Genomic DNA, 27,775 nt, shown 5'->3' on the forward strand with positions numbered 1-27,775 from the left:
TAAAGATGAATGATGACACTGCTATTTTTTTGAACAGACTAATATTTGTTTTTCTTCACTTTCTGTAAGCTAATAATACATTTAGCACATTTTTCTCTTATGTTGTGATTCAGAATAGAACGTGCAGGGTGTCCAATGCATTTGTGTGATTAAAATGAAAAGTTATTATATGGATATGGAGCCTCATTTTTCTCAACACACTGAATTTGTTTGAATACAACTGTGTAACCAACTGTGTAAATGTGAATAGAAGAGCACAAATTATTATAGAAATAATATATTCGGCACGAGGCAAGGTACACCCTGAACAGGGTTTTTTGACAGTTCAAGATTGTTTCTTTCCATACTAGCAGGTAGCAAAGCAACAAAAGACCATTCTTTCTGAAGCTCACACTGAGTGAAACCATACTTTTGACTCTATACAGTGACAAATCTAAATTACTTCATGCTGCAGGTTTTGACTGAAGCAATACTTGATGTGCCAAAGATTGTGTAATAATCTCTTTTTTAGTTGACTAGTTCATAATTCCTACTGTTTTATCCGAATAAAATTTCTAAAATTGAAACAAGAAATACAATTGTCAGAAGAATCAGAAGGAATTTTTTGTATTCAAAAAAAGTTTGCTTTTTAAAGGTTAACTTTTCTTCAAAACACATTCACATGAAAAACAAACATTTTAAGATAGCTATCTCAAATAATATTTGAGGATTGTTCAGCTTGTTGAGAATTAAATAATACAGATACACATCTAGTATAATTTGTTCTTGCCAGTTTTTCCTCTTAGTACAGTAAACAACTGATTCTTATGTACAGATTATTTTTAATAGATGAAAATGACATGTTCAGAGATACTGGACAGGTCTCACCTACGAAAGGCAACGCTGGAGTGACATCAAATGGTCACCTTCTAAAGGGAGTCACAAAAACATCTTACATACAAGATGACCAAAATAAACAAAGCGCATAGAATGGTCAGTCAGCTTCATTCCACCTAAAGGCACTAATTGACACAGTTTGAGTTTAAGTGCAGAAACACACACCAACCCCCTAATAGTCTCTAAAGACCCATCACATTTGTTTTTTTTAAAGAAATTAGTATGACAACAGCTCTAGCATACTTTTACTGCAGATTTTCTTTGCATTTCTCTTGCACACACGTCCAGACATTCCCATTAACACACAAATGCATTAAAATAATAAAACTGCTGATCAGTCAGCGTTTTCACAGAACCACTACTGTGGAAAATTACACACATGCATCACAGACACAAGTAAATCATTAATACACTATTGTACAAACCCATAGTTTAAAATATATATATATATATATATATGGACACAGAATGGAGTTATTTCACAACGTTTTAACTGACTGAAAAACGGGATGTCTCTGCTCTGTCTTTTCTCATGTTCATTAAAATACAATTTAAGGGTAATACTACATTTTCCAGAATATAAGATGCCTCTTTAAATCATTAGCTGTTGTTTTTTTAATCAAACGAAAAAAATGAAGAACTTTACAATTCTAAGTTGCTTAAAAACTTCTCTTGCTTTTTGTACATCATTAATTGTGTGATTTTATTTAAGGCACAATGGAAAAGACAACCCTTACTATTTACATTAAGGCAAGTGATTTTTATGTCATATTTTTTGTATTGTTCGCTAAAATGGCAAGAACACACTAATAGTTAGCACTTCACTAACATTCTATCATCCATGCAAAATTGAGTTTTTCATTTGGCTTCACATAAAATAATAGTAATAAAACAAAAACTTAAAATTATAGCATCAGCTGCAGTGATCAAAGAAGCATCTTATAGCCAGAAAAATAAAGCCAAATAAGATATCATCATGTTGTTGCTGGTTAAAAGTGAACATTTTGAGGCCTATTGAAAAGACAGGGCAGGCAATTACAAGAATAAATACTGTTTAATTAGTTTGCAGGTTACTATCTGGCAACGAAAGAGCCAAATAATGTTAAAGGACTACCAAGTCTGTTCACACCCATATACAGTAATCTACAGTACTGAAGTCCTAATGATTTGAACTAGACTATTCAAACAATCCAGAGCTCAAGTCTATCCAGAACCCTTTTCTCCAAGAGGCTATAGAAGACCGTCAGAGACTTACACAGAGAGTCCTATTTATTCAGATACATTTAATCATTTGAGGTTTTAGAGCCCTCTTTTGTCTGTTTGGTAAACTGCATCTGTTTATTTCCCCACAAGGAACACCACGCACTCAACTGTGATCACAGAAACATATGCCACAGACAAAGGGCACAGCTGAATAGTTCTGCTCTGAGTAAGGGTAGAACCCATTTTCCATCTAGAAAAATGAATACATGCAGCTAGTTTAGCTCCATCGCTACTATTGGTAATCACAGTGTTTTTCTGAAGTTTTTAAAGGCTTTTACATTTTTATGAATACAACATCATGTTGCAACTTTAAAACTGGGATGGATCCAGTGTGTAGCTGTTTGAAAAATCCACTGTGTAAAATTTAAACCTACATAAATGTTCTGTTCACACACTCTTTATATTGATATATATTTTCTCCTTCAATACTCATCAATCCTACTGCTAATAAGACCTTCTTAGTCTAGTATTAGTGAATGATATTGTCTTCATTTGAAACAGAGCTGTATTAAGGTTAGAAAAATGATCAAATAATTCTTTGCAGTGGACTTTAGCCCTGACCAATGCCTCAGTCATACTCAGTCTTTTCCTTTACTATAAAGTACCACACAATCTTGTGTTCCTCTTATCAGGACAGTCAGTTCTTTAACCACTGGTGAAAGTAGTAGCTCATATTCAGGTACGTGCTGCCGCTGCTGTGGTGTGTGTAAGTGGGACTGTAGATCCAGTATCATAATCCATATCCACCATAGTATGGTTGGCGGTACTCAGACTGCTCAGGGATGTGCCTGTGCCCATCTGGCGCTCCCGGAGACTCTGCAGGTAACTCTAAAGGGGTGAACCAGACAGAGGCAAAGAAGAGTTAAAATTGGGGCAAAACACACAAACTTTTCTGTGTATGTTTTGTGTGTTCCAGTAACAGATCTGCATGTGTGGTTTCTAAGATTATGGGGCACAATTATCTATAACACAAACCAAAAAGAAAGTTAGATAAGTTGATAAAAAGTTAGGAGATTTAACCAAAGGACAGATGTGTAAATATATATAAAAAAAAAAAAAAAATTTTTTTCATAAACCACAAAAAAAAATTCCTTCGGCGGGCTTTCATATCCAGTTCTCGACACTGCATCCACAGGTTAACACACAAACTACAATTTGGGCTGCAGGCTGACGTTAGACAGAAACAAATCAACGCCAGTGCAGAAGTCAATCGATCGCCACTACAAAACGCAACATAAACGTCTAGGACGTTCAGAGCACGTTCGTTTATCCAAAAACTAAACGCCCGTGTGAACAAGGCCTAAAGGCATTCTTTTTTATGCAGGACAATGCACAACCTCATACTGCCCACTGCACGACTTAGACATTACAGAACTCAACTGGGAATTATTGCCCCATCCTCTGTACATTACTGACCTCGCTCTGAAATTAATTTTAACATGTCTGGGCCACTAAAGATGATGTTTTTCTGCTCACCACAAATGTACAGAGTGGTTATCTGAGTTACTGTATTCCTTCCGTCTGCTTAAACCACTCTGGCCATTCTCTATTGACCTCTCTTATGAAGATTTTGCATTGCTCAAACACAAGTGCCAACGATTTTTTTTTGCCCTCCAACTGGCTTGTGCCATATGAAAATAAATGTTACTGGAGCAGCAACAACTGGACAAACAGAAGTGAATGCCAGTGTTTTCAATGCTAAATGCCGCCATGATGGTTGAGAGAAACTCAACCACAGAAACATTCTAAATACCCAGTTTGGTCATCTACAGTCCAACATCTGGGAACTATTCACACATTCACATTTTGAAGAGAATAAATAAATCAGCTTGGTTCTATTGAAACTAACTGGAGCTAGAAGATCTCCAGCGTAGCGTTTTACAGGAGTTGGTTTACGGCGATACGTCCCCTCCTGACCTGGAGACAGTTGCAGCTTTTTCACATCTTTCTGTCTTATTCTCATCAGCTGCAATCGCTTCTGCCTTCTGTTGATGATCACTAAGAGGGAGAAAAAGATTAAAATAATAAGTAAATAAGTATGTGGTGGCAACGAGCTGAAGAGAAAAGATCTTGATATTCTCATGAAATAAATTTTGGTATAAACAGCACTTTGATGTACATTATTAATTCAGGAATAACAACAGTAACTATTTAGGAATATTACCTAACAATACATTAGAATTCATAATCATCATTATAATACCTTCAGTGTGTGAAAAACCTTCGGCTGTGAGCTTCCACTGCACTAATGCTCCCATGATGCTAAGGAAAGGCCAGATGGCCAGGATGACCCAGCTGTACCAGCAGAGCGGTGCGGGACCAGGGACGAGTCGCAGACAGTCATAAATGTATGTGACCAGCACCAGTAGCTCCACAAAGTAATCAGCACACACTGTCATGATGGCAGCCCCAAATACAGCTGTGGAGACGATGGTGAAAAATTTCTGCCACTGAAGGGTTAAGACAGCACATAACATGCCAGTGCCAAGGAGGACACCTACAGGCACCTGCCACACACAAACACACACACTCCATGTTAAATATGCATAGAAACATCAAGTATGGGATTTCATGTTTAACTCTATAACCATGATGCATTGTTATAAAAGTGCAAGAAAGATTTTTCTTATCTATTAAAGCATTTTTAGCACATATGGTCTAATTCAGGTTCACAATGTACAGAAACAATCATGAGCCAAGCAGAAACAGATGGATGTTGAAGCATGTACAAATGTGCGATGATAGAAAATGTAAACAAAGCCTTTTGCATGCACATATAAAAACATGTTTATGTGAATGAATTAAAATTAACATATGTCTGGAATCAATAGGCCTAATTTGTCAAGCTGGTTATAAACAGATTTATTCAGAAATTGATTGTATAAGCAATTACAGTTCACATGAAATGTTCTAAAAAAAGATGGAATTTTACATCCTACTCATGCTTTGAGTGTGTATAAACCTGTGCATAAAAAAGGTAAAGAACGTAAAGCTTGCTATATTGTCTTTAAATCGTGTAAATCACTGCATTTTCATAGATACATTATCGTCGGGTTTAAATAGCTTAGGTATTTTATTACACACACAAAATTTCATAAATATTTTGTAAAATCCTCATTTTAAATTAAATACATCACCTAAATATTAAGTATATGAAAACTTAAGAAAGCTAACAAAAGTCTACAGAATATGACCTGTCAGTATATTTCATTCAGTTATAGTTCATGATTATTATAATTTATTATAAATAATTGCATTCTAAAAGGCATTCGCAAGAAACTTGCAAAGGTTTTCAAGCCTTTGTTACACTTCATGTTATCAATTTACCATAACAGTTTGCCCTTTAAGCTAAATGGAAACAAATTAAACCTGAATCCCGAATAATTCATATAAACTAGACACACTTGCAGTTTGGGAGAGTTGCCACCTTACAGCTCTAGGGTCTTTGGCTTCTTCTGAGCTTAGGTTACTGTCTGTGTGGTTTTGCACTTATTCTCCCTGTATCTGTTAAGGTTTCCTTCCACTATTTAAATCATGCTGGTAGGTGGATTGCCTGCACTAAATTGCCTGCAAGTATGACGGAGTGTGTGAATGTGTGTGATCTGGCGTTCCATCCAGGGTGTAATTTTAGCTAAAAATATGATCCGCAGTAACATTTTAAGCAAGTTCACATACAGTATTTCAAGTTCACATAAGTATATTGTCTGTTCCCACAGGGTGATGGGTGTGTTGAGCTGCTGAGATTTATTTAAGGTGGATTCATAATTGAAAAGACAGCATGCAGTTCATATTTATATAGAGATAATATGCTTATTTATATACAACTGAAAAATATAATGATCAATTTACTGACCTGCGTGTATATAATTATTGGGTAAAAATCAGCAGCTCTACACACCCATCACCCTGTGGGTCCAAGCACTGTACACTTCCTGAAATATGCGAAGGGTTGATTGGTTTTGCACACACAGTGTTGTTCTATTTGACTTATTTTACTATACCACATAGAACATATAAAAGAACAATATGCGTGCATGACGTTTGTTTTTTTGTTTTTTTAACCTATACTGAAACAAACCTTCACACATTTCAGGAAGTGTACATCTCTTGTACCCACAGGCTGATGGGTGTGTAGAGCTGCTGATGTGTACACAATACAAATGTTTTTGTTTTTTTAACTAAAAGCTATTCATTCAACAACTTCATAAAAAAAGGTATATTGTGTATGTATACCCACAAAGTGCTGGGTGTGTAGTGCTGAGTGTCATTGAAAATGCAAAATATAGTAAGCAAGCTATAGCTTGATGCTTGGCATGAATTTTAAAACTAAATCACCAAAGCTTAGTGTATTTCAGGATGCAGAGTGTGCCCATTTCCACAGAGTGCTGGGTGTACAGACTGCTGAGTGTTCTTTAAGGTGTGTTCTCAGCTGAAAATACTATATGGAGTGTGTTGGCATATTTTAGGTGATGTATTGTGTGCTTACCCACAGGGTGCTGGGTGTGTATAGCTGGTGCGTGAGCAAAAGGCTGGCGATGGCCAGGAGCAGGCCGAGCAGGATGCCAGTCATAAACAGGCCGACGCTGCGCACTAGCATGGTGACGAGGCCACATAGAAGGCCGATGCCCAGACCAATGCCAGCGCTTGCCTCTATGCTTAGCTGTGTGTCTAACACCCGCTCCTTATAGCACAGCAGGAAGATAATCACCGAGCCAAACAACAGACCCGACAAGAACATGATGGCTTTGAAGCAGCGATAACCTGCAACAGAGATTTAATATTAATGTCTGGAATTAATATTTTAAGCTCAACTGCCATACAAGCACATTGCTGTGGTGTGTTTTAAATACTGGCTTTTTTTTCAGAATCCAGTAGCTATGTATTGTGTACTTATTTAAAATCAATTTAAGGGCTTCTAATATAACAGCATGAATCATTACTTTTAAGTCAGAGAAGAACTGTGTATCTTAATGGCAAAAATAACCAACATGACCAAAGCTGTGCATCATAACAGTAAAACAACCTCTCATTTTTATCCGAGTCTTAACTTATTATAAGTTGAGTTTTGGTTTGATCGTTCATGATTTGATGTTCTTCAGTTGCATGCGACTTTAACAACACACTCATTTAGGCAAAGTGTATGGGAGTATGGGAGTGGTTGAGGTCAAACAAAAGTGACTGCCCTGAAATAACTGCAGCAGTTCTCGTAAAGCACAAAAACTGTAAAAGCCACACACATGCACGCACGCAGTTGAGAGATGTCAATATTTTAATGTAGAAATGAACATAAAGTTAACAAACAAAATTTTTAAATTTTATTTCAATATTGAATGATAGACAGCACTGTTTAAACATTCCTTATTTATGTATTTTTAGGACATAGACATACACATAAGAAGAAAGCAGCCCAAACATGGCGTGCAAGCACATCTTACAAACTTGCCGCTTTTACAGTCATGTGGGCAGGAGCGAGGCTCAGATACTCAGCTCATGGCGTAAGAGAGAGAAGAGATTCATTTTTTTGTATGTATGCATGTATGAATGTATGTATTTCTTCATTTATTTTCATGTCATTTTATTCAAGAAATAAAATCTCCGATAACCCAATTGCACAGTTTGATATCTAAAGTATAAACAGCTGTTTCCGCCATGGATCCACGCTGCTTAAGTTTTAAAGGTTAACAGATTATCTATTAATAAACGTTTTTTGGGGGGGATTTTTTTTTATTAAAATTAGGCAAAAGGTACATCTCTAAAATTTGTATTCATAAAATGACACTCATACCTCAAATTTGAACTTTAGGTATGACAAAAGTCCAACTTTATATATATTAAAAAAAAGCAAATCCTGAAAATTAATAAATTGTAAAGTTTATTGAATAATTTTAGTCATTATTTACAGGATGGTTACTGGTGATTTTCATTTCTTACTGGAAAGTCAGAAAGCATTTTAACCACTAAACAAGTGTGAAATGGCAAAAAAAAAAAAAAAAAAAAAAAAGCACAGCAAACATGGTCATATCATGTGGGTTTAAGCCATCTTGCTCATACTAACCAGTAGAGATTTACATTTATAATAGAGATGATGGTCAATCAGATCAGTGATCAAACTCAAAACTCACTTTAGAGACATTCATGGAGGTAGAACATCACCAGTTCTTTTTAATCCTACAGCAAAGAAGTTAGTTTGTATTGTTTAAATTAGAGCTGAAACAATTCCTCCGATAAGTCGAGTATTTCGATTACAAAAAATTATAGAGGCAAAATCTTCTGCCTCAAAGCTTTTTTTAATTAATTCTAAAAGCTTGCGTTATGTTTTTGCCCAATTATTTGTTTGGCATGACAGCGCACTTCCGAATGCAAGCCACCAGTAAACCCAGACGAAGAAGCATGCAACAGTTAGCTGTGTATTGATTTGAGGGAGCGTTCTGTTGCGGGCTGCAAAATGGAAAAGAACGATAAAATTATCAGCGAGTCAAGAGAAGAAGAAACCAGTAAGAGAAAACGACAGAAATTGTCAGTAAAGGCTTATGTTATGCCTGAGCTGTAGATTTTGAAACTTTTAGTCCTGAAAATTAAGTTGCACAACTTAGTGTTTTTTGTATATTTATTTATTTTAATGTGTGCCTTTGTTTTTTTTTGATACTTAGTCATTTGAAATACCTTTTTTTAGTTTTTGCATCTGAGAAATGCTTTAAAATAACAATGTATGGCATTGTAATGCACTTAATTCCTCTTAGTCAACTTTAAGCGATTCCTTGTATTGTTAATAATGACAATGTTTATTTTTGATAAAATGCTGTACGTAGGGATGCACCGAAATAAAAATTCTGGGCCGAAAACTAAACCGAAATTTTTGGATGCACTTGGCCGAAAACCGATACCGAAAATGGCTTCATTAAAAAACATGTTTAAAATATTTTCTTTTTGTTTGTATTAAAAAAACTACAAATTAATTAAGCAATCAAACTTTTATTGATAATAAATAACAGTAATAAGGCTGTTTAACAATAACAAAACTAAATAAAATTTCTTTCTGCAACAAAATTGTGCAAAAAAGTCAGAGCTCCATATGTCTGTGGTAAAACTTAGAGCAGAGATATCTGTGGTCATGAGCTCATGAACATGTTTTGCAACACGGTCATACATTTCAGGTAGAGAGGTCTCTGCAAAATACCGTCTGCTTGGCAGTGTGTAACGCGGCTCAATGTGGTGTATTAGCCTACGAAATCCGATGTCCTCCACGACTGAAAACGGCTGGTCATCTAAAGCAATGAATTCCATTACTTTCTCTGTTATGTCACGTGCTTTAGCACTGTCATTTGCAAATGTCTTAATTTTTTCGAAAACTGTGGCAACCGAGGGTGTTGATGTGCTAGTTGGCTTAGTTTTAACCAACGTTGTTTGACGGTATTCCTCAAATTCAATTGCGTGTCTTGACTTAAGGTGGTGTATTAAACCTGTAGTCGAAAATGTCTTTGCTGTTGAACCCCCTCTTGAAACTTTTGCAGAGCAAATGTTGCATATTGCAACTTTGCTGTTCTCATCTGAAACTTTGAAGTGCTTCCAAACCGCCGACATACTCCGTGTTTGATGCGTAATGACAGCGCGAACGAGACGGGAGGATGGGAGAGGCGTGGCACCAATTTCGGCTTTTATTTTCGGCGCTTTCTTACGTTTCGGCCGAAACCGATAATGCTATTTCGGCCGAAAATTTTCGGCGGCCGAAATTTCGGTGCATCCCTAGCTGTATGCATTTAAAAAATAAAACCAATTAATCTGTTTCTCATATATTTTACATTGCTCTTTAAATAAGCAAAAGTACATTTTATCCGATTACTCGATTGAATTTATACTCCATTATTAAAATATTCGATAGCTACAGTCCTAGTTTAAATGGTACAATTGGCTTTTAAATGAGAAAACTAATGTTCTAAAGAATAAGTTACATTGAATTAGTCCTGAAACTTTTTTAAAGGTTAAACATTGTATAGAATCAATACAATCGATTATAGAATCACAATATTAATTTAATTGATGATCATATAGGTATAAAAGATATTGTGATAATATTGTATCGGGAGGTGACTGGTAATTCCCATCCCTACTAACCAGCTAGTTACAAGTTCACATAATAAGAGCTGGTTGAATGCTTTCTACCATGTCATGTTAGTCATTGAACAGTAGATTAGCTATCCGAACTGAAAAGCCATCAAACAACGCAATTTAAAGCTGTGTTGGCCAAAATAACTGGACTTTAAAAGACAGCTGTCTTTATGTTGCTTTTCAAGAGTGCAGCCTGAATACTGGTGAAAATAAAACAGTGCTGGTAGTATGCAGAGTGTACTGTATAACCAGTTACCTGCACACCTTTCACTGTGAACAAGATAATTTTAAACAGATTCCAACTTTAAACAGGGTACCACCAAAAAACCTTAAAAGTAAAGTTGGAATCTCAACTTACCAAAGAAGCAGTAGATAATCCCAAAGAGGCAGCATGTGGAAGAGATAACAGCAGGGACAATTTCGTACTTCCTGTCGATTTCCAGCAAACATGGATCCAACTCTCCTGTGCCTTTCAATGTGTCATCAGACCCCAGCCCGGCCATGTCGGCCATTTTTACAGGAGAAGGGTGTCCAAGTCTTACCAGGAGATCAGTTATGGTCCTGAGGTCATCGGGACTGAAGACAAAAAAGATTTTGTTAGTCTGGCTTGTATAAGTGCACACACACACAGACGCACGCACGCATATACAGCCTGTTGTCAACAGTATTGTCATTATTAAAAAAAAAACATTTTGGATTGGATTACATTGCCTGATGTAAGAAAAGGAAACAGTCTAACCTTTTGTCACAAAAACAATTCCCCTGATATTTCCAGGTTGCTAAAATGCTAAAAAAAAAAAAAAAACTGTAAACCCATTGGGTCAGATCCAAACATTAGGACAAAGTAGAAAATCACATTAATTAAAATGATTAGGGGCATAATCTTAAGTTTAGAACACCTGAAAAGTTCAGTTTGGAAACAAAACAAAAGAACAATCAACCGGAATCACTCTGCCAAAAGCACTTTGAGGACAAACATTCTGACCCTGCATCTTTCCAGCTTCAGTTAGCTGATGAGTCAGAGGGGCCTGATAATGTATTTCTCTCCCACATCAACACAAGGAGACCTCAATGGTCATATTACAGATTTAACTGAAATTCAAATGATAACTACAAAGGCAACTGCATTCCCAGATTACATTTAATAAACATGTAGTCTAATTCAAATTACAATGGCATTTTCATAAACAATGTTTAAAAATAAAAAGTGAAACAAACTTTGCATTTAATCTAAAAAAAGATCTGTTGAAAGTGCGAAATGCAAAAATCATCAACTCGGACAAAACAAGATAACGTTTCAAATTGAGTATCCTCGACCTGGCAAGCGCAAGAATCCAAGAGACCAACTGAGTAAAAGAAAATGATACACATCACATCTCAAACGTTTAGGCTTAGGGTTATACTACGGTATCTTCATGTGTACATAAGAACGTAGCCTCTCATGTCTTATACAAAAAGCTTGAATTTTTGCTTGTCTATGAAGTGTATGAAATTCATTAAAATGTTTACACCCAATTGGGTTCTGATTTTAAAATCACTAAAATGTGTTGGGCCACCACAAGCTCCCAGAATAGCTTTTAAACACATTGGCACAGATTTAACCACTTTCCAAATATACTCCTGGGATGGAGGATAAACATATCCAACACCTCACATAAGTGGTTCAATAGAGTTTAGATCCAGCAACTAAACTCACCATAGTTAATGATTCACTATTCTCACTCGCAAACCATCCAAATGCCTTCCACAGTAAAAAAGTCAGTGAATCCCGACATTGTAATGCTCAAGCATTCAGGCCTGTATGATACTCTTCATTGTTAAGAATAAGACAATTGACAACTACTGATCTAAACATATCACTCTTTTCTACACTTCTACAGACCAGTGTCTAAAAACGTGCACAGCTGAAACCTCTCTCACTCACACACACACGTCTTTTTTTAATAAAAGGTTTGTGTACTGCAACCCTACTATATTATCTGCCTCTATATAATTGTGGGTGGACTGTAACTAAAAGTATAGCCGTGTCCTGTATGGACAGTCTCATGCTTTTGGTTTGCCTTTTATATGTCACACAGGCAACACTAAAAAGATCAGTGCTGTAAATGTTTCACACAGACAATCCACCATGTCTAGTACTCTTCCATGGAAATGAACAGGTCCCCTTTTGTCCTTCAAGATCCTTATCTGGCAGACCACTATTATTGGCATGGACTTAAAAACACAAACACAAAGCTCCAGCAATTTTTGGGTTGAGTCTCACAGGATCCCAACATCACTGCATAATTATCCTCTAAATGTTGACTGACTTGTTACTGTGCTGTCTCAGTTGCTTTTTCACACACACACACAAAATGGACTCACACTCCACTTCACATATGGAAAAAACACAGAAACAAATTTATAATACTGTATGTTTGTCAGCTCTTGCATAGGGAGCTCTTGCTTAACCATGTGAGCTGCAATTAATAAACTGAAAATGGAGAAGGCTTGAGATATTTCACTTTACATGCAACAAATCTAGAATATGTTGTTCACTTTATGGATTAAACTGCAAAAGAAAATGACAGTTTTCACAACATTCTAGCTTTTCTGTAAAGACTGTAAAGTTTACTCTTTACCTTGTCAGATTTACTGCTTTGTCTGAGTGAAAATGCAATAAGAAATTCAACATCTTTAAATACACTTTATCCTGTTTACAATATTTAGAAACAGAAAACACTTTCTTTGTCATCAAAACTCCAACCAGAAAATATTCAGATGCATTTGCACTAGAAAAATTAAACACCACAAAAACTCCCAAGCCACCCGTTGCCCAAAGGTAAAAACCCACTATTGGTCTTGGTTTAGAATAAGTGATGCCAACATGATGTTCTGAGCATTGTGCATTAAAAAAAAAAATACATTTCTTCCACAATTATTTTCATACAGATGAATATATTCAGTCACTGTTCTGAATTAATAATTTTTACTGGAAATGATTTGAGATTTGCACATTTTGACACTTTCTCTATTGGCATTGTCACACCAAGGAAAAACAAGTAAAGAGAAATAAAAACAGTGAGAAAATGCCCGGAGAGATGTATCCATAGCAACAAACATAACAGCCTATAAGTCACTATTTTCTGACACACAGTGGGTTTTCTCTAAACAGCAGCAATGATTCTGAAAATAATTTAAGTAAGGGGTTGGGGTAGAGATTTTTTTGTCCAAAATTTGTCTGGAAAATCAGCAATGAAACAGGTTCACCGTTAAATCAACCCATTTAGCAAAACGTGCACATTTCTAATTCAAATGCGAATTAATTATGTCTTTCCGCCAATGAGGAATAAGGAGAGCTGGGCATTTTTTAAACGCTGTGCGCTTGGCCAATCATAATCATTCCTTAAACAGGCATCCAGCTTAACGAACTGAGGAGGTCATAGGAGGAGATCAAAGCCTTTGTATCACCCTATAATGGCTTCATTCTCCTCCATATACAGAGGGGGAGAGAGAGAGAGAGAGAGAGAGAGAGAGGGAGAGAAAGAGCCACACTCTCACACTGCTTGCTTTGTAAGGCAAGGCCATAGGGAAGAACTCCAGGAGTCTGTGTGTGTGTTTTCTGCATTACACTGTTTAATAAAAAAAATGTAAAAAAAAAAAAAAAAAGAAAAGAAAAAAAAAAAGCTGATTCTGAAAACTGCTTATTTTGCATCCAAGCATGCAGCCACTGGCAGAGTCATGAAGCTCATATTAAACAATAAAGCTTATTTAAAAGTTCTAGATGCTTAGACTAAATCGTGGTCACTAAGAAGTACCCAGTTGTTTAGTGTTCGCTTCATGGCAGCACCTTTGCTAGCAAGGGATAAAAACCAGATGGTGGTAGGGAGAGAAAAAAAAAGAAAAATATTCAAGAGACTGAGAGATATCACAGCCTGACTCAGAGATTCCCTCCATTTCCAGAAAAAAGCCTGTCGTTTTCCGCCCTCATTCCTATACAAATCACGAACAGAGTGAACAGAGAAAAAGAGAGAAAAAGAAAAAGAGATTAAAGCCAGGCGTTGGCTGTTCATTCTTTGAGGAAAACATGAATTTATTGTAATCGGATCATGACAGGATGAGATCATCGAGCCTTATGAAAAGAGCGAGGGAGCCCTTTTTAACCCCCTCCTCACTCGTAGTGTTTACATGGAACTTGATCCGTTGCACGTCTCGTTCAGCCGGTTTGGGATCTACTCTTGTGGCTTGTCAGATGTTCCATTTGCACATGAGCTCGTTAAGAGCATTTTTTGGTGGAACACTGGAAATTCTCTGATGCTAAGATAATGCCATCTGCTACCCGGGCTCCACGAAGAAACAGTGGTACGAATCCAAATATTTCAAAATCAGGCTATTTAGACTAGTTCTTTCGGGACCCCTGCTATTCCAAAAAACGGCTAACGGCCAACTATTTAAGAAAACACACTGAACAAATTTACCAATAAATATATTTTACTTTGTTGCATTTTTATAGCCATTACAAGTTTACCCACAAAGACAAGTCTGACTGATCAAGCTTAACATGAATCTGTTCAAAATATTGCCATTAATTAGGAACAAAGACATTTTGATGCAACCTTTTCATATAGTGATAGATATGTGAAGTATGTGTGAAGATATCAGGGCATGGCAGGGGGTTTAATGACGGGCATACAGACACCTGAAACTCAGGATCAGAGCAACAGCTGGCTGACAGATTTCCCGTCCTGTGGGAAGCTTGCTTCGGAGGCCATAGGGGAGCGGCTGAGTGTAGCCACATGTCGTTTTTAGTTGTTTCATCTCCATAGGCTTTAATTTTAATTCTGGTATAGCTTGTTTCCGGAAACCCTTTTCTCCTAGAATGGCATGGTATAGAAGGACTGTATTGCAGTACCACAACCTTCAAAAGAGGACTGACATGTAATAATATTTTCATCCACTGTCCCATAAGTGTTACAACAGCTTGATGTTAAATATGTAGTTGGTTCAGATAAAATGAATTACTTTTCCCCTTATGCAGCAGTGTAATGAAGTTTACATCATTAACCTGTTTCTGTGAAAGCTGAGAAAAAGAAGAATGTCTAAAAACAAGGCCACAATCAAAAAAGTCCAACAACTGTAAATAGGAAGGGTGTCAATAATTTCATCCACAATCTACCTAGAAAATGTCTGAAAGCTGTTTGAAATTTTGCAACGACTCTCAAAATTGCATGAAGAACACACTGAACGAATTTACCAACAAATATATTTTACTTTGTTGCATTTTTAAAGCCATTACAAGTTTACCCACAAAGACAAGTTTGACTGATTAAGCTTAACAAAACTTGAATCTGTTCAAAATATTGCCATTAATTAGGAACAAAGATATTTTGATGCAACCTTTTCATATAGTAATAGATATGTGAAGTATGTGTGAAGATATCTGGGCATGGCAGGGGGTTTAATGACGGGCATACAGACAAAGCCACCCTGTAGCCTATACCTTCCATAAAACAAACAAGCTCACGATATCACTCCAAGTCCTTCGCTACACTTCACTAACTAAAAAAAATATAAATACTGCCAGTTTTAGGAAGACAAACCAGCTCACCAACCAAAATACCACACAAATCAACATTTCCATGTGAATGCCTTTACGTCAACCTATGACGTTGAAATCAGGGCAGTTAAAATCTAAAACCGTTACATAATCAATGAGCATTTTAATTCATCCTCTGACAATTAATCAGGAAGATGACTTCGACTGTGACCCCTGACCCTCCTTTCCTGATCCCAGGATGCACTAAACAGGAAGCAGGCTAGCTCTGCTTAACCTTTCCCCTCACACACAGGAAGTTAAACAGGAAGAGAGGAACATGCAAGGGGAAAACTTCATACTCTGGAATCACCCACACAGCTTTTGATAAGCGCAACTTGTCCACAAAAGTTAGCTACAGCGGAAAGAAAAACTCTACACAGCCCTGGTAAAATGGCAGGTTTTTGTGATGTTACACACACAAAAAAAATCTGAACCATGTTTATTGTAAAATTGCAACACATAAAAGCCACAAATATCCAGAAATGTTTGGCGTAAAGAAAAAGAAACAATAATAATAACACCACCATCTTCCCCTAAGTGGGAATGTGGCAGTGTTCAAAATCAAGCAATCACAATCAAGCTTATGTGCATACTAATTAGTTCACACCTGCAATCAGTTAAAATGACTGATTAAGCATAAATAAAATCCAGCTCTATCCTGACATCCAACAAAAAAAATACAATGGGCCATTGATAATAAAAGGATTATTGTTTTAAATCTAATTACAAAAGCAGAAGAAAATAGTCAGGGAGGCAGCCAAAAGGCCTACGGCAATATAAAACGCATCAATTTCTGCAAGCACTGGTTGTCCCTACATTAATGTCCCAAATTCCTGTCATGTCTGCTCTACTGGCTAGGGTGGCAAGACGGGAGCCTTTTATCCAAGCAACTCCAAGCCTGGCTAATGTTTGCAGAATTATGCATTAAATTTCACAGAAACATGTACATGTATGTAAAATATGATGTTATCTGATGATAGCAAAGCTAATCTTTCTGGGCATAGTACCAAAACATTTAATTGGCTGAGGGAAAAAAAACAACAACAAAAAACAGCACATTATTAAAGAACGTTCCAGTAGTGAAGCATGTAGGTGGCAGCATCATGAGGGACTAATAAATACCTTTAAATACCAGTCAGTCAAATTTAACTTGACCCTTAAGGCGTCTGCTAAAAGACGATGTGTGAAGTAATGTGTCACTTAATTTAGCATTAGGACGACTTAAAGCACATCAACAAACAAAAAGCAATGGCTTCACTAGAACAAAATTTATTTGATTTGGAATCACCCAACCATAGTGGTCTCAATACTGTTTTTTACAGATTTTTGCAATGCTATGTTCTTACTTGACAAGAAGCCATGTTTAAACCTATTGTGCTTGACTATGACGTGATGCAGGTGAATGCTGTACCTATAGTGAGCAAAAAAACGTCTGAGGTGCGAGTTTGTGGACAGCAAAGTGGTTTTACCTGGTTTATTTATTACTGATTTCAGAACCAGAAATGCTTTCTATAGAGGTATGCGGAACCACTGGAAAATCTTAAATGTCTTTTACACATGACACAAAGACAGAATACAAAAACACAAAAGCTTGTGTGCACACTGTCCGACTGACATTCTGTCTAAGGCATGAACATGTTAAAAACCTTATTAAAAGATGATGGAAAATAGACAAGAATATCCCCATTAGTCAGGATCTGTTAGTTACTCAGGCCTTATCTAGAGAACTTGGCTATAAAGACTTAACTAGAAAATTTAGCTGCATTAGCATTAGCAACCAAAACATAGGATAAAGCAAGTAAATGCATATCATCGGTGATGATATGGGTGCGTCCTGGATTTGGCCTGGGTGGTGTGAAGTGAGAGTATTTATTTGTGACTGAATCGTTACTATTGTTTGTCACAAAGTGAATAAAGAAAACCTACTGAGGAGCTGGCATGCATTCCAACCGCCTCTTCCATCACTCATTCACAAGCATACACAAAGAGAGAAGGAGAGAAAGTGGCTCTGGTCATGATTACTGAACCAACCTTTAAGAAAAAAGGAAAAGATATGGTCTGGGGAGAGAGAGAGAGAGAAAAGAAAGAAAGAAAGAAAGAAAGAAAGAAAGAAAGATAGAGAGAAAGAAAGAAAGAGAGAAAGAAAGAGACAATGTTTGAATTTGGCCACGATTACTAAGCCCTTTCAGAAAAATAGGAAAAGAAACAGACAAAAGAGAGAGCGCACCCCACACTACTTGGACTGTGATCTAAGGACACTAAGAAACTGTTTAAAAAAAAAAAAAAGAGGAGAATAGAAAGAGAAAGAGAGGCAGATGTAGGGACAGCACAGAAGACAGCTGTTCTTTAATGAACAATGACTGAAATAGCATGGGAACAATATTGTAAAATGAAACATAGTCCAGGGTGAACAAGATAACGTATGAGAAATTATTCTCATATCCATATACTTTTGACCCTATCGCAAAGTAAAATATTTATGACTTTCCTTTTGGCCACATTCCTGTGTCCGGGGATATGACCCAAATATATTTCCCATTTATTGGCATTTAGTCAGAAATACCTCACGCTGTACTTACTGTACAAAACTTATGCAAATAAGTCATACACAGTAAAGGGCACTGAATCTGACCGGACGCATCCCCCCTTTCTCTCACACAAATGCCCCCTGATCCTCTCTGCAGCTAAAGCCGGTGAACAATAGCGGCCTTTCTGTGAAGAGACTGGAGAGCTTCTTACTGTGAATGAGAGGAAACAAAATGCTGTGCACAATAAAGGCTGTTCTGTTCTTTACTCACATGTTCAACACACAAGCAGAATACTGAACTCAACTGTACTTTCAGGTGTTAAAGCTTAGCAATATGAAACACACCTGTAAGCAAGCGGACCAGCTCAAGCATGAACATGTGATTGAGTTAGAGCAATCATGAAGAAAATTAAAGGAGTCGAGGTGAAAAAAAGAAAAACAGTAATGCATCAACATGACTGCCAGCCACATTGAGCAGGTCATGGGTGTATAAAAACCTTTGACACACCCTTATGAGCTATTATGCTTTAGATAAAGACCAGCGGAAATGAATACATCTGAATAAGTTACTAAAGAGATAAACAACCAAAGAAACCAAACACTGCCTGGCCACTTAAAAGTGTACATGCTAGGCGTGTTGGGATCATGGATGGGTTGTAATGCTGTTTTGGTGGTCCTGCCTCATACCATCCATAACCTACAATCAATGCTGTCTGGGTGAAACAGCTCGGCAGGGAAAGAGACTCTACACTCTATAACACTACGTGTATTACTTTATTCATTATTAGGCTGCCTATATGCCATTTGCCAAATGTCTTCTTGATAGGGATGGGAATCACTAGAGACCGCCTGATATATGATAGGATATTATCATGATACCTAGGCAGTGATTCAATTTATATCAATATTATATCAATATTATATTTTCAATTCTATCGCAGTGTTATACACATTCCTACACATTTTTTATACTGTTAAAATAAATTTAAAAAAGGTTTTCAAAGTTTAACACCTTATTACATATAGCCCATTCCTACGGCAGCATTTAAACAATACAAAATAACTTGCTTAATAACTTACACATGAATACAGATTTTAACTTAATATTAAATTTGAAAAAAAAACTATGTATGTACGAGTTTGAAGACTACCATCTGTAGGGTTCTAAGCAAAGTACCCTGCTTTATTGCCTCAGAAATCTTAAAACTCAACTTGAGAATGAGTGTGGGTTGAACAGGTGTGAGCACGCAGGCGCACACAGCTTCTAACGCAGGTGAGTTTTAAGACTAATTTGCCTTTCTGTGTTTTGAAACTGATGTGAACTTGTGTAATGAATGGGTTTTAAGACTAATTCATAGCGAATTTGAAAAGAAAGAGTGATTGGAGGTTTATTAACATGTGCCTTTAACATAGGCCACACCCCCTTCACTGAAACTAACAGACCACGCCTTCTTCTCTACGACCGGCACTTCTATGCTCCCTTTCATGACACCAAGATACATTTATTAACCAATGCCTGATACACACTGTTCTATATCAACACAACTATAAAACTCTGAATATTTATCACCATAAATATTTAAAATCATGAAGATGGTAGAAACTTAGCTTTCATTCCTCGGACATTAGTCCAGATAACTGAATCTTAACACTCATTATAACTCAAACCCAAAGTGCAGTACAGTGGAACCTTGGATTACAAGCATAATTCATTCCGGAAGAGGGCTCATGTTCCAAAACACTCGTAAATCAAGGCAAATTCTCCCATGAGAAATAATAGAAACTCAAATGATTTGTTCTACAGCCCCAAAAAATAAATACAAAATATAAAGTAAAAATAAAACAATTTAATCTGCACTTTACCTTTAAAAAAAGTAAAAAGTAAATCGCGACAGATAAGTGTTTCCGTTTATTCACGCAGATGCTGTGTGTGTGTGTGCGTGTGAGTGTATGTGTGTGAAGTAAGAGTAGGAAGAATCAGCCTCCCACTTCTCATCTTACACAGTAAACCTTTCTTCTCTCATTTGAATTTTACACGAACACACACACACACATTAAAGAAAAGACTGTTTGGTCGAAGAAATTAGCAAGGAACATCACTAATGACACTGATGTAAGCGCATACTAATGGAATTACTTCTGAAAAAGTAAAACAAGTGAACAAACAAATGAACCTGCATCTTATCTTAGAAAAGAAAAGAATAGCGACAGAACAGTGTTTACTGTGTAGAGAGTGTGTGTGTGTTTGAAGCCGAAAGGGGGGTTTGTAAAGGCGAGAGTGTGTGTGAAGTGGCACAGTGTCAAATTACATGTGCGCGTGCACATACAGCGACAGAGAGGGAGAAAATGGATCTTTAATCTCTCTAATGAGACTTTCTATTGCTTTACATGCGCATATACGTGTTATAAGAACACGCGCACTGTACACATCCGGTTACAAACACAAAATAAAATATGTTTCACACACACACGCACATGGTCACAGCATTATAGTAAACAGTACACGCGTGCACGGATGTTGATTATACCAGTAAGAGACGAGCACTAAGACCCAGCAGGGCAGATGATTACCCACAATTCCGCAGCGCAAGAAAGAGAAAAAACATTGTTTCAGTTGTGATCACGTGAAGTTTGCCATCAAAACAAGAAGAGCATGATACGTGATACATGATACTTGGCACTTGTAAACTAAGACTTGCTCATTTTTTAAGTAAAAATTTATTAAAAATGTTTGCTCGTCTCACTGAACACTCGCAAACTACGTTATTCACATTACAAGGTTTCACCTTACTTACAATGAAGTAATATTTGGTTTAGTAATAACAGCATGTAAAATGCCTTCTAAAGAGTTCGATATACACTGCCCAGCCAAAAAAGATCTGCCCTTTCAAAAGTGTCAAATTATCGCCTGAATCAAGCAAAGAATAAAATTAAGGAAAAAAAGCCCGCAATTGGGAGATACCATCATTAAAATCTGTAAGAACAGTTTTGAACAACTGATTTAGCAAAAGAAAAGTAAATCATTAATATAGATACCTTAAATGCTTGATAAAATTTTATTGTTTTGCCATTAAAAAAGTGGAAATTATGGCTATGTTTAAATGTGAAAGTAAGAGCATTTGCCCCCCCCCCCCCACACACACACACACTTGCAGAATTAGGACTAAACATCTGTGTGACCAGAAGAAACTCACAAGCCATATGTTCTGCTGAGCCCAGACTAAGCCTATTCCAGAGCTATGAAAATGTCAGGGTAACGCAGAAGGGTAACGCAGAAAGTGATGTACCCATCATCCATAGTAGAAATGGGGAAAAGTAATTTTCATTACATATTGCAATTATTTTGTGTGATAATTCAAGATCACCACACTAACTCCAAAATCAACTTTTTTTTTTTTATAAATTTTTCTTATACAATACAATTTTTCTTATACTTATACAATTATTTGTGTTTCCAATTGTAACACCTGAAAATGTAATATTAAATCAGGATATATATAAAATTCTGATACTTATACAGATGGCAATAAAAATAAAGTCAGGACCTAGGTATCGTGATATCATATCAGCTAGTCCCATGTGATTCCCATCCCTAAGGCATAGTGGACACTGCGTGAACAAGAGGCTATGTTATGATCTGATGTTGCTTTAACCGGTCACGTCTAGGCTTGTTAATTAACGTGAATTAGTTATTAAGTCAGTTGACTATGTACTGAAGAAGTGGTTCTGGGACCATGATTTGACCATCATTTTCACATGTGAATTTGCCACATTCACCACATTATTATTTAAAGCTAAAGGCGGTTTATTGAACTCTTCGATTGTGTGACTTTCCCTAATAAAACTATGCATTCCTCAACCACTGTATAAGGAACATCTGTTCACCTACATGTTTATGCAATTATTCAATCAGCCGATCATGTGGCAGCAGCATAATGCGTAAAATGATGCAGAAACCATGACAAGATTAAATTAATGTTCAGGAACTGTGGTAAAACATTTCATCCTTATGACTTTGACTGCAGCACGATTATTCGTGCCAGACATATTTCAGAAACTGCTGAGCTCTGGGGATTTTCTAGTATTTGGAGGGTTTACACAGGATAGGGGCTGCAACTAATTAATATTTTTATAGCTGAATTATCTATCGATTATTAAAACAAATTATCTATTTGTGCATTATAAATCATTTATCTTGAGGTTGTTTTAGGCATGTGCTAATTAACAAAAGACAACAAAGACAAACAATCAACACTCAAAGGATTTTTTTGCTAATACAGTATGAAGGAGAAATAAAAAAAAAATCTATAACTATTTAATTTTTCTACATCTAAAACCAAAAATAAACAAAGTAGCAGCAATAAAATATAAAAGTTTAAAGATTGCAGGTGACAACAAGTGAAATTTAAAACTTTAAATCTATTCCTAATGCTCGCTAGCTAACTAACATGCTAAGATGAAACGATCATCAAGAGAGCTAGCGCGTCTTCTGATCAGATGCTCCAGTATCTCCAATATCTTAAACTTTAATAAACCACATTGCTCAGACAGAATGAAAAGTTTAAGAAAGTCATCTTATCTGTGTAACGTCTATTTTTTTTTTTTATAAGCTATTACAATTTCCTCATGCTTTAAACCCAGCTACAAAGCTCTTGTTTGTGATATCAGACACACTTTAAAAAAACAAACAAGCTGCGGTTTTACAATGCAGTTGTTGTGCCTGGGGAAGGTCACAACATATGAGGTCAAAAACCTGGAAGACAGTTTTATTAGCTTTCCACTAATATGAGAGAGATATTTGTGGTTATCAGCCATCCAGCAGGGAGACAAAGCTAATCCTGGTCTGAGATAAGCTGTTCTCTCCATGAAGGGGATTAATGATTCATTATTATTTAACTTAGTGGTATTACCTGTAGCAGGTATGACAAAATGACAAATGTTTTGATTGTGGATTATGGGACTGCAAAAGCTCTAATGTCACAAAGTATAGAAATCAACGAGGCTTTGGAACTTGTAAGCACTCAGCGCTACAAGGAACACATCGTAAATCCAAAGGCAAAACGGCATGTGATCTCAACTTATCTAGCAAGCGAATGTTGATTTTAATGTTTCTGACAGAGATAAATTGTCACTACTCTTCTCTGAGGTTTTCCAAATATCACAATTTTAAACTATTTGTTACAAACTGATTAGAAAGAAGCAATTTCAAACAAACAGATTTTACATCTATGTTGGGTTGACTCAAATTAACATTATTGTTTATTATTTAACACATTGTGAAAAAAAATATTTAAGAAATTTAAAAACTGTTTCACTGGATGTTTCTTTAAACCCTTTATGAGGTATCAAGACTTAATTTTGCGCTATGGCCAACAGGGTGCAGTAGGTGAAAGGTATTAAATTTTCAGTTTTGGTTGATAAATGCCTTATCTTCCTGATTCTTTAGCAGAATTGAGAACTGGGTCATATAAAGCATGATAAATACCATGATTCGTACCATAAACAATATTAAAGAATATTTTCACTATATTATAAACCCCTAATAATGAGATATATATAATTACACACACATTTTGAATGCATTACCCAGACACACAATAACAACCGTTCCCCCTAGTCATCTTATTTCACATTATTAATACTGTTCCATACCTTAGTACACTTGCATGTCTATACAATCCGATACAACAGATGGCAGCTAGTTGGTTTGTGATCCAAAAATGAACGCCAAGAACAATTTTTAAAGTAACACTATCAGCTATGGCTGTGCTGCATTTTGGACGCGTCAGGCGGTGATATGGTAGTCCCATTCAAAATAACAGTCCACTTAAGTGCTTTGGTGCAATTGGCCTTTGTTTGTATTTTGTGTCAGAGTAGAGTGTACCATGCTCGAGACCACATTTTTAAGTGGACCCAAATACTGTACACTGATCCATGGCCAGACACAGTACAGAGTGTTCACACTAGTCATCCACACAGTACTGAACTGTGAGGTCAAGTGGTCTGTGCCTGAGTCCCTAATGTGAAAAAAAGCCATAGTAGCACAACAGAATAAATTACATATCTATAGGAGCTAAGCCATGTGCTCCAAATCAAGATTTAAATTAGTAAAACCCCCAAATGTGATGCACTATTTGCATAGGATTTTGCATGACATCACATTTATAGAACTTAAACATTTAAAATTTTCACTAGTAATGGTCTTCAACTCCTGTGTATATATCAGAATAACCAGTTGATAGATCACATTAGGCAATGCTTTTCTTTATTTATTTATTTAATTTATTTATGTCAAATGTACTGTATGTAAAGTGTATAGGAGGGTTAATTCTGACTAAAACACTGCAAAAGTTCAGTTACACTTAAAATTCAGACCAACATAAACAAAACAAAGCTCAATTTTATAAAATGTCATGTGGATAATGTACCCTGTAAATTTAGTTTGTGAACAAACATTTTAGACATGAAATAAACTTTGGTTCACCCTGTATGTAGTCGTTCATTCAAAACAGGTTTGGTTACCTGGTTTTGCCTTAAGCTAATTTAACACTGTGTGAATTCTGCAGTCTTCTATACTTATGTGCGAAAACTGTACAGGGTGATTCCAATAAAACCTTGGCCCAGTCGATCACTGACTGTGTGATCGTGTAAAGAAAATGGGATCATACAAACAGCACAATTCTTCAACGTGGTTATTGACGTAGTAAAACCATGTTTCTGTCCGTTACTGTGTTTTTCTAAAATGTCTCCATACCCGTCTCATGTATTCGGTGTAAACATGTATTCTGGTGGCTTTTAAGTGAGCATCACAGCAGCGCTCAGATTTTAATCAAAACTTTCTCACACTACCAGCATTTTTTCCTCCACACTCTTTGTTCGCAATGGCACTAAATTGGCCACCAGTGAGCACGACACAGTGTATGTTCAAAGGCCCCTAATTTCAACACATGACCTAGCAACTGTTTATGACAAAAAAAAGTAAATATAAATAAAAAATCCTACATGGTAAATGGATTCACCTCAAAGTTCTCAAATATCCTGTGGATGTGTCTTCTGACACTGTTACGCCACTTATTTATAACAGTTTCATAATTATAACTGAATTAAGTAACATGTCTGAATTGCATTTTCCTCTGGGACTCTCAAGTGAATAAATACGCTTTACCTGTATGTAACATTGCTCAGTAATTTTACCCCAAAACCCTTCAACTGCTTACATTTAAAATATACAGATCATGAAAACTGATGTTTTAATAAAGCTAATATGTGGGCAAGTAAAAAATTATCCCCACTCTGGTTATATTAAAATATCTGTTGGCCGCACTGTCCTATCAGCTGTGCAGGTGTGAATGAGTTTTATTAGTTCATTATTTGTAACTGCGTTGTGGGCAAAAACGGATGACCGACTTGTGATTTGCACAAAAGATACTCTAAGTTTCTTAAAGAGAATCATTACTGGTGATGAGACATGAATTCATCACTACACTCCTAAAAGAAGACTGAAGAGCATGGAACAGAAACATCCTTAATTGCCGACCAATCAAAGTAAAAAAGTTGATCATCAACTGGAAGATTTATGCTCAAACTTTTTTGGTATCCTCAAGAGCCAGTATTGGAACATTATCAGGAAAAACGTTCAACAATCAACAGTGCTTGTTATTGTGAGATGCTTATTAAAGAGCTGAAGCTTAAACTTTGGATTAACCACAGAGGACTGCTATCCAAGGGTGTTATGATCTTGCATGACAATGCACGTCCACACACTTCTGCCCACAAAAGCTTAATTTTAAGGTGGTAAACATCTTCCCTATAGTCCTGATCTTGCTCCAGCAGACTTTCATCTCCTTGGTCCCCTGAAAGCAGCCCTACCGTACGAGGACAAAGATTTAGTTCTGTTGAAGAAGTGAAGACATGAAGACAGTGGTGCATGTCTCACGGCTCGCAGCACAGCCTACAACATGTATAAATGAGGAAATACAAAAGCTTTTGACAGATGGACAAGGTGTAAGGAGATTACATCAAAAATGTATTTTATTTATCAAAATAAATTATACAGCCAAGAGCGCAAATAATTTTTAACTCGCCCTCGTATTAAATTACTTAGCGGATCAAATATCATACATGAGGCAAGTGCGTGATTTCAGCAGTTATATGAGACGAACAAGGGTGGAACGAAAGGAGAATTTGGACAGGAAATATTCGAGATAAGGAGAAAATGTGAGCAAATTTGATTTGTAAGCAAGACGTTTAAAGTGTCAATACTAAACAAAAAAAATTAACGAAAGGTCTGAGAAGGTGACGGTAACATCTGCTTCGCACTACAATTCCTTGCTGACCTCTCCCTCTTTCTCAAGCTAAGGACGAACTGTCTGCGTTTCTACTACAGTCTTCTAGTGAAGTCCATCTGCTCCAAGCCAACTGGTGGAAGCATCTGTGTGTGTGTGTGTAGGGTGGGGGGCTGTAATTGGAGATGCAATGTGACTTTAAGACAAAACCTCAAATTATCTGTGCACTAACACAACAGAGTATACTGATACACACTTGAAAGAACACGAATGACTAAAAAAATCATAAACTAAAGTGATATTACAATGTTAGGGGTAAAAACTTCAGGGTAGAGAATTTAAGACTGGAGTGACTCTCACCAAAATGATATACACGTGTTGAATCCCGTGAATGTCGTGACTCATCTAAACACAGCTGAGAGTGCAGACAAGCTGGGTAAAGGGTGAACCCCCATACTTTGGTGTTGCTAAGACAAATAATCACCATAGCAATAATAATAATAATAATAATAATAATAATAAAAAAAAGAATAATAATCGTCCTGGCAACAAAAGATTGTTTAAAACGTGAGGGAAATAAACATAAAGAACTACATAAATAACCACATACAGTATTTGAATCAACACAAATATATTTAAATGAATAAATAGAACTAATGTACGTTAGCTAACGTTACCGTTAAACGTATATTTATCGTCTCTCTGTACCTCAGTGTAACGCCAAATCATAATTAAAACCTCATTGTCAAACCAAAGTGTTTTACAATCGTTCAAATAGTTTCAAATAATGTCCGTTGAAGCTTAATAGTTTGAGTGCCAGGCTTATGTGAGTTAAACTTACCGACGTGGAGCTCCTGTAATCGATAAGCCAGAGGAGGAAAACGCCGAAAAGCTTCGTATTAAGCCCGAAAATGTCAAGCTAAAGAACTAAAAACACAGTTAAAAGACCAAAAGGAGACACCGAACGACTTTAAAACTCGACATACTAAGCTTTTCGTTTCTTCTCCACGTCTGCCGTGGGGGAAAAAAAGTTTGACAGACTTCCACTTCGGGTTTGAAAGGATGCAGCGCTGCGGCTAAGCTAATCACAAACAGGGTTGCCAGATTGACCGGTGTCACCTCGATTCCCAAGAAATTTTTGAA

At 36.5% G+C, this 27,775-nt stretch overlaps 1 protein-coding gene across 3 annotated transcripts; it reads right to left on the reverse strand.

Annotated features, from left to right (window-relative positions):
- Positions 1-590: 590 nt before the first annotated feature.
- Positions 591-27,708, reverse strand: LOC128511610 (transmembrane protein 198-like). 3 transcript variants are annotated; one of them, XM_053484544.1, is made up of 7 exons: positions 27,474-27,708; positions 26,993-27,099; positions 10,604-10,821; positions 6,626-6,900; positions 4,343-4,646; positions 3,989-4,137; positions 591-2,967 (listed from the first exon to the last, which is right to left on the reverse strand). In XM_053484544.1, exons 3-7 carry the CDS (start codon positions 10,755-10,757, stop codon positions 2,815-2,817), a joined length of 1,035 nt encoding a protein of 344 aa, XP_053340519.1. In that variant the 5' UTR covers positions 10,758-10,821; positions 26,993-27,099; positions 27,474-27,708; the 3' UTR covers positions 591-2,814. The 3 variants fall into 3 exon arrangements, with proteins under 3 accessions (XP_053340519.1, XP_053340520.1, XP_053340518.1); XM_053484545.1 differs by lacking the exon at positions 26,993-27,099 and having other exon boundaries at positions 4,057-4,137; XM_053484543.1 differs by lacking the exon at positions 26,993-27,099.
- Positions 27,709-27,775: the final 67 nt, after the last annotated feature.

The sequence above is a fragment of the Clarias gariepinus genome, chromosome 23, assembly GCF_024256425.1.
Source record: "Clarias gariepinus isolate MV-2021 ecotype Netherlands chromosome 23, CGAR_prim_01v2, whole genome shotgun sequence".
Lineage (NCBI taxonomy): Eukaryota > Metazoa > Chordata > Actinopteri > Siluriformes > Clariidae > Clarias > Clarias gariepinus.

Bases quoted from the DNA above. Each gene is read 5' to 3' on its own strand.
- LOC128511610 (XM_053484543.1), bottom strand. From the start codon at position 10,757: ATGGCCGACATGGCCGGGCTGGGGTCTGATGACACATTGAAAGGCACA. The intron at 6,901-10,603 runs GTAAGTTGAGAT...TCTCTGTTGCAG, and splicing joins GATTATCTACTGCTTCTTTG to GTTATCGCTGCTTCAAAGCC. The intron at 4,138-4,342 runs GTATTATAATGA...TCTCCCTCTTAG, and splicing joins AGGTTTTTCACACACTGAAG to TGATCATCAACAGAAGGCAG.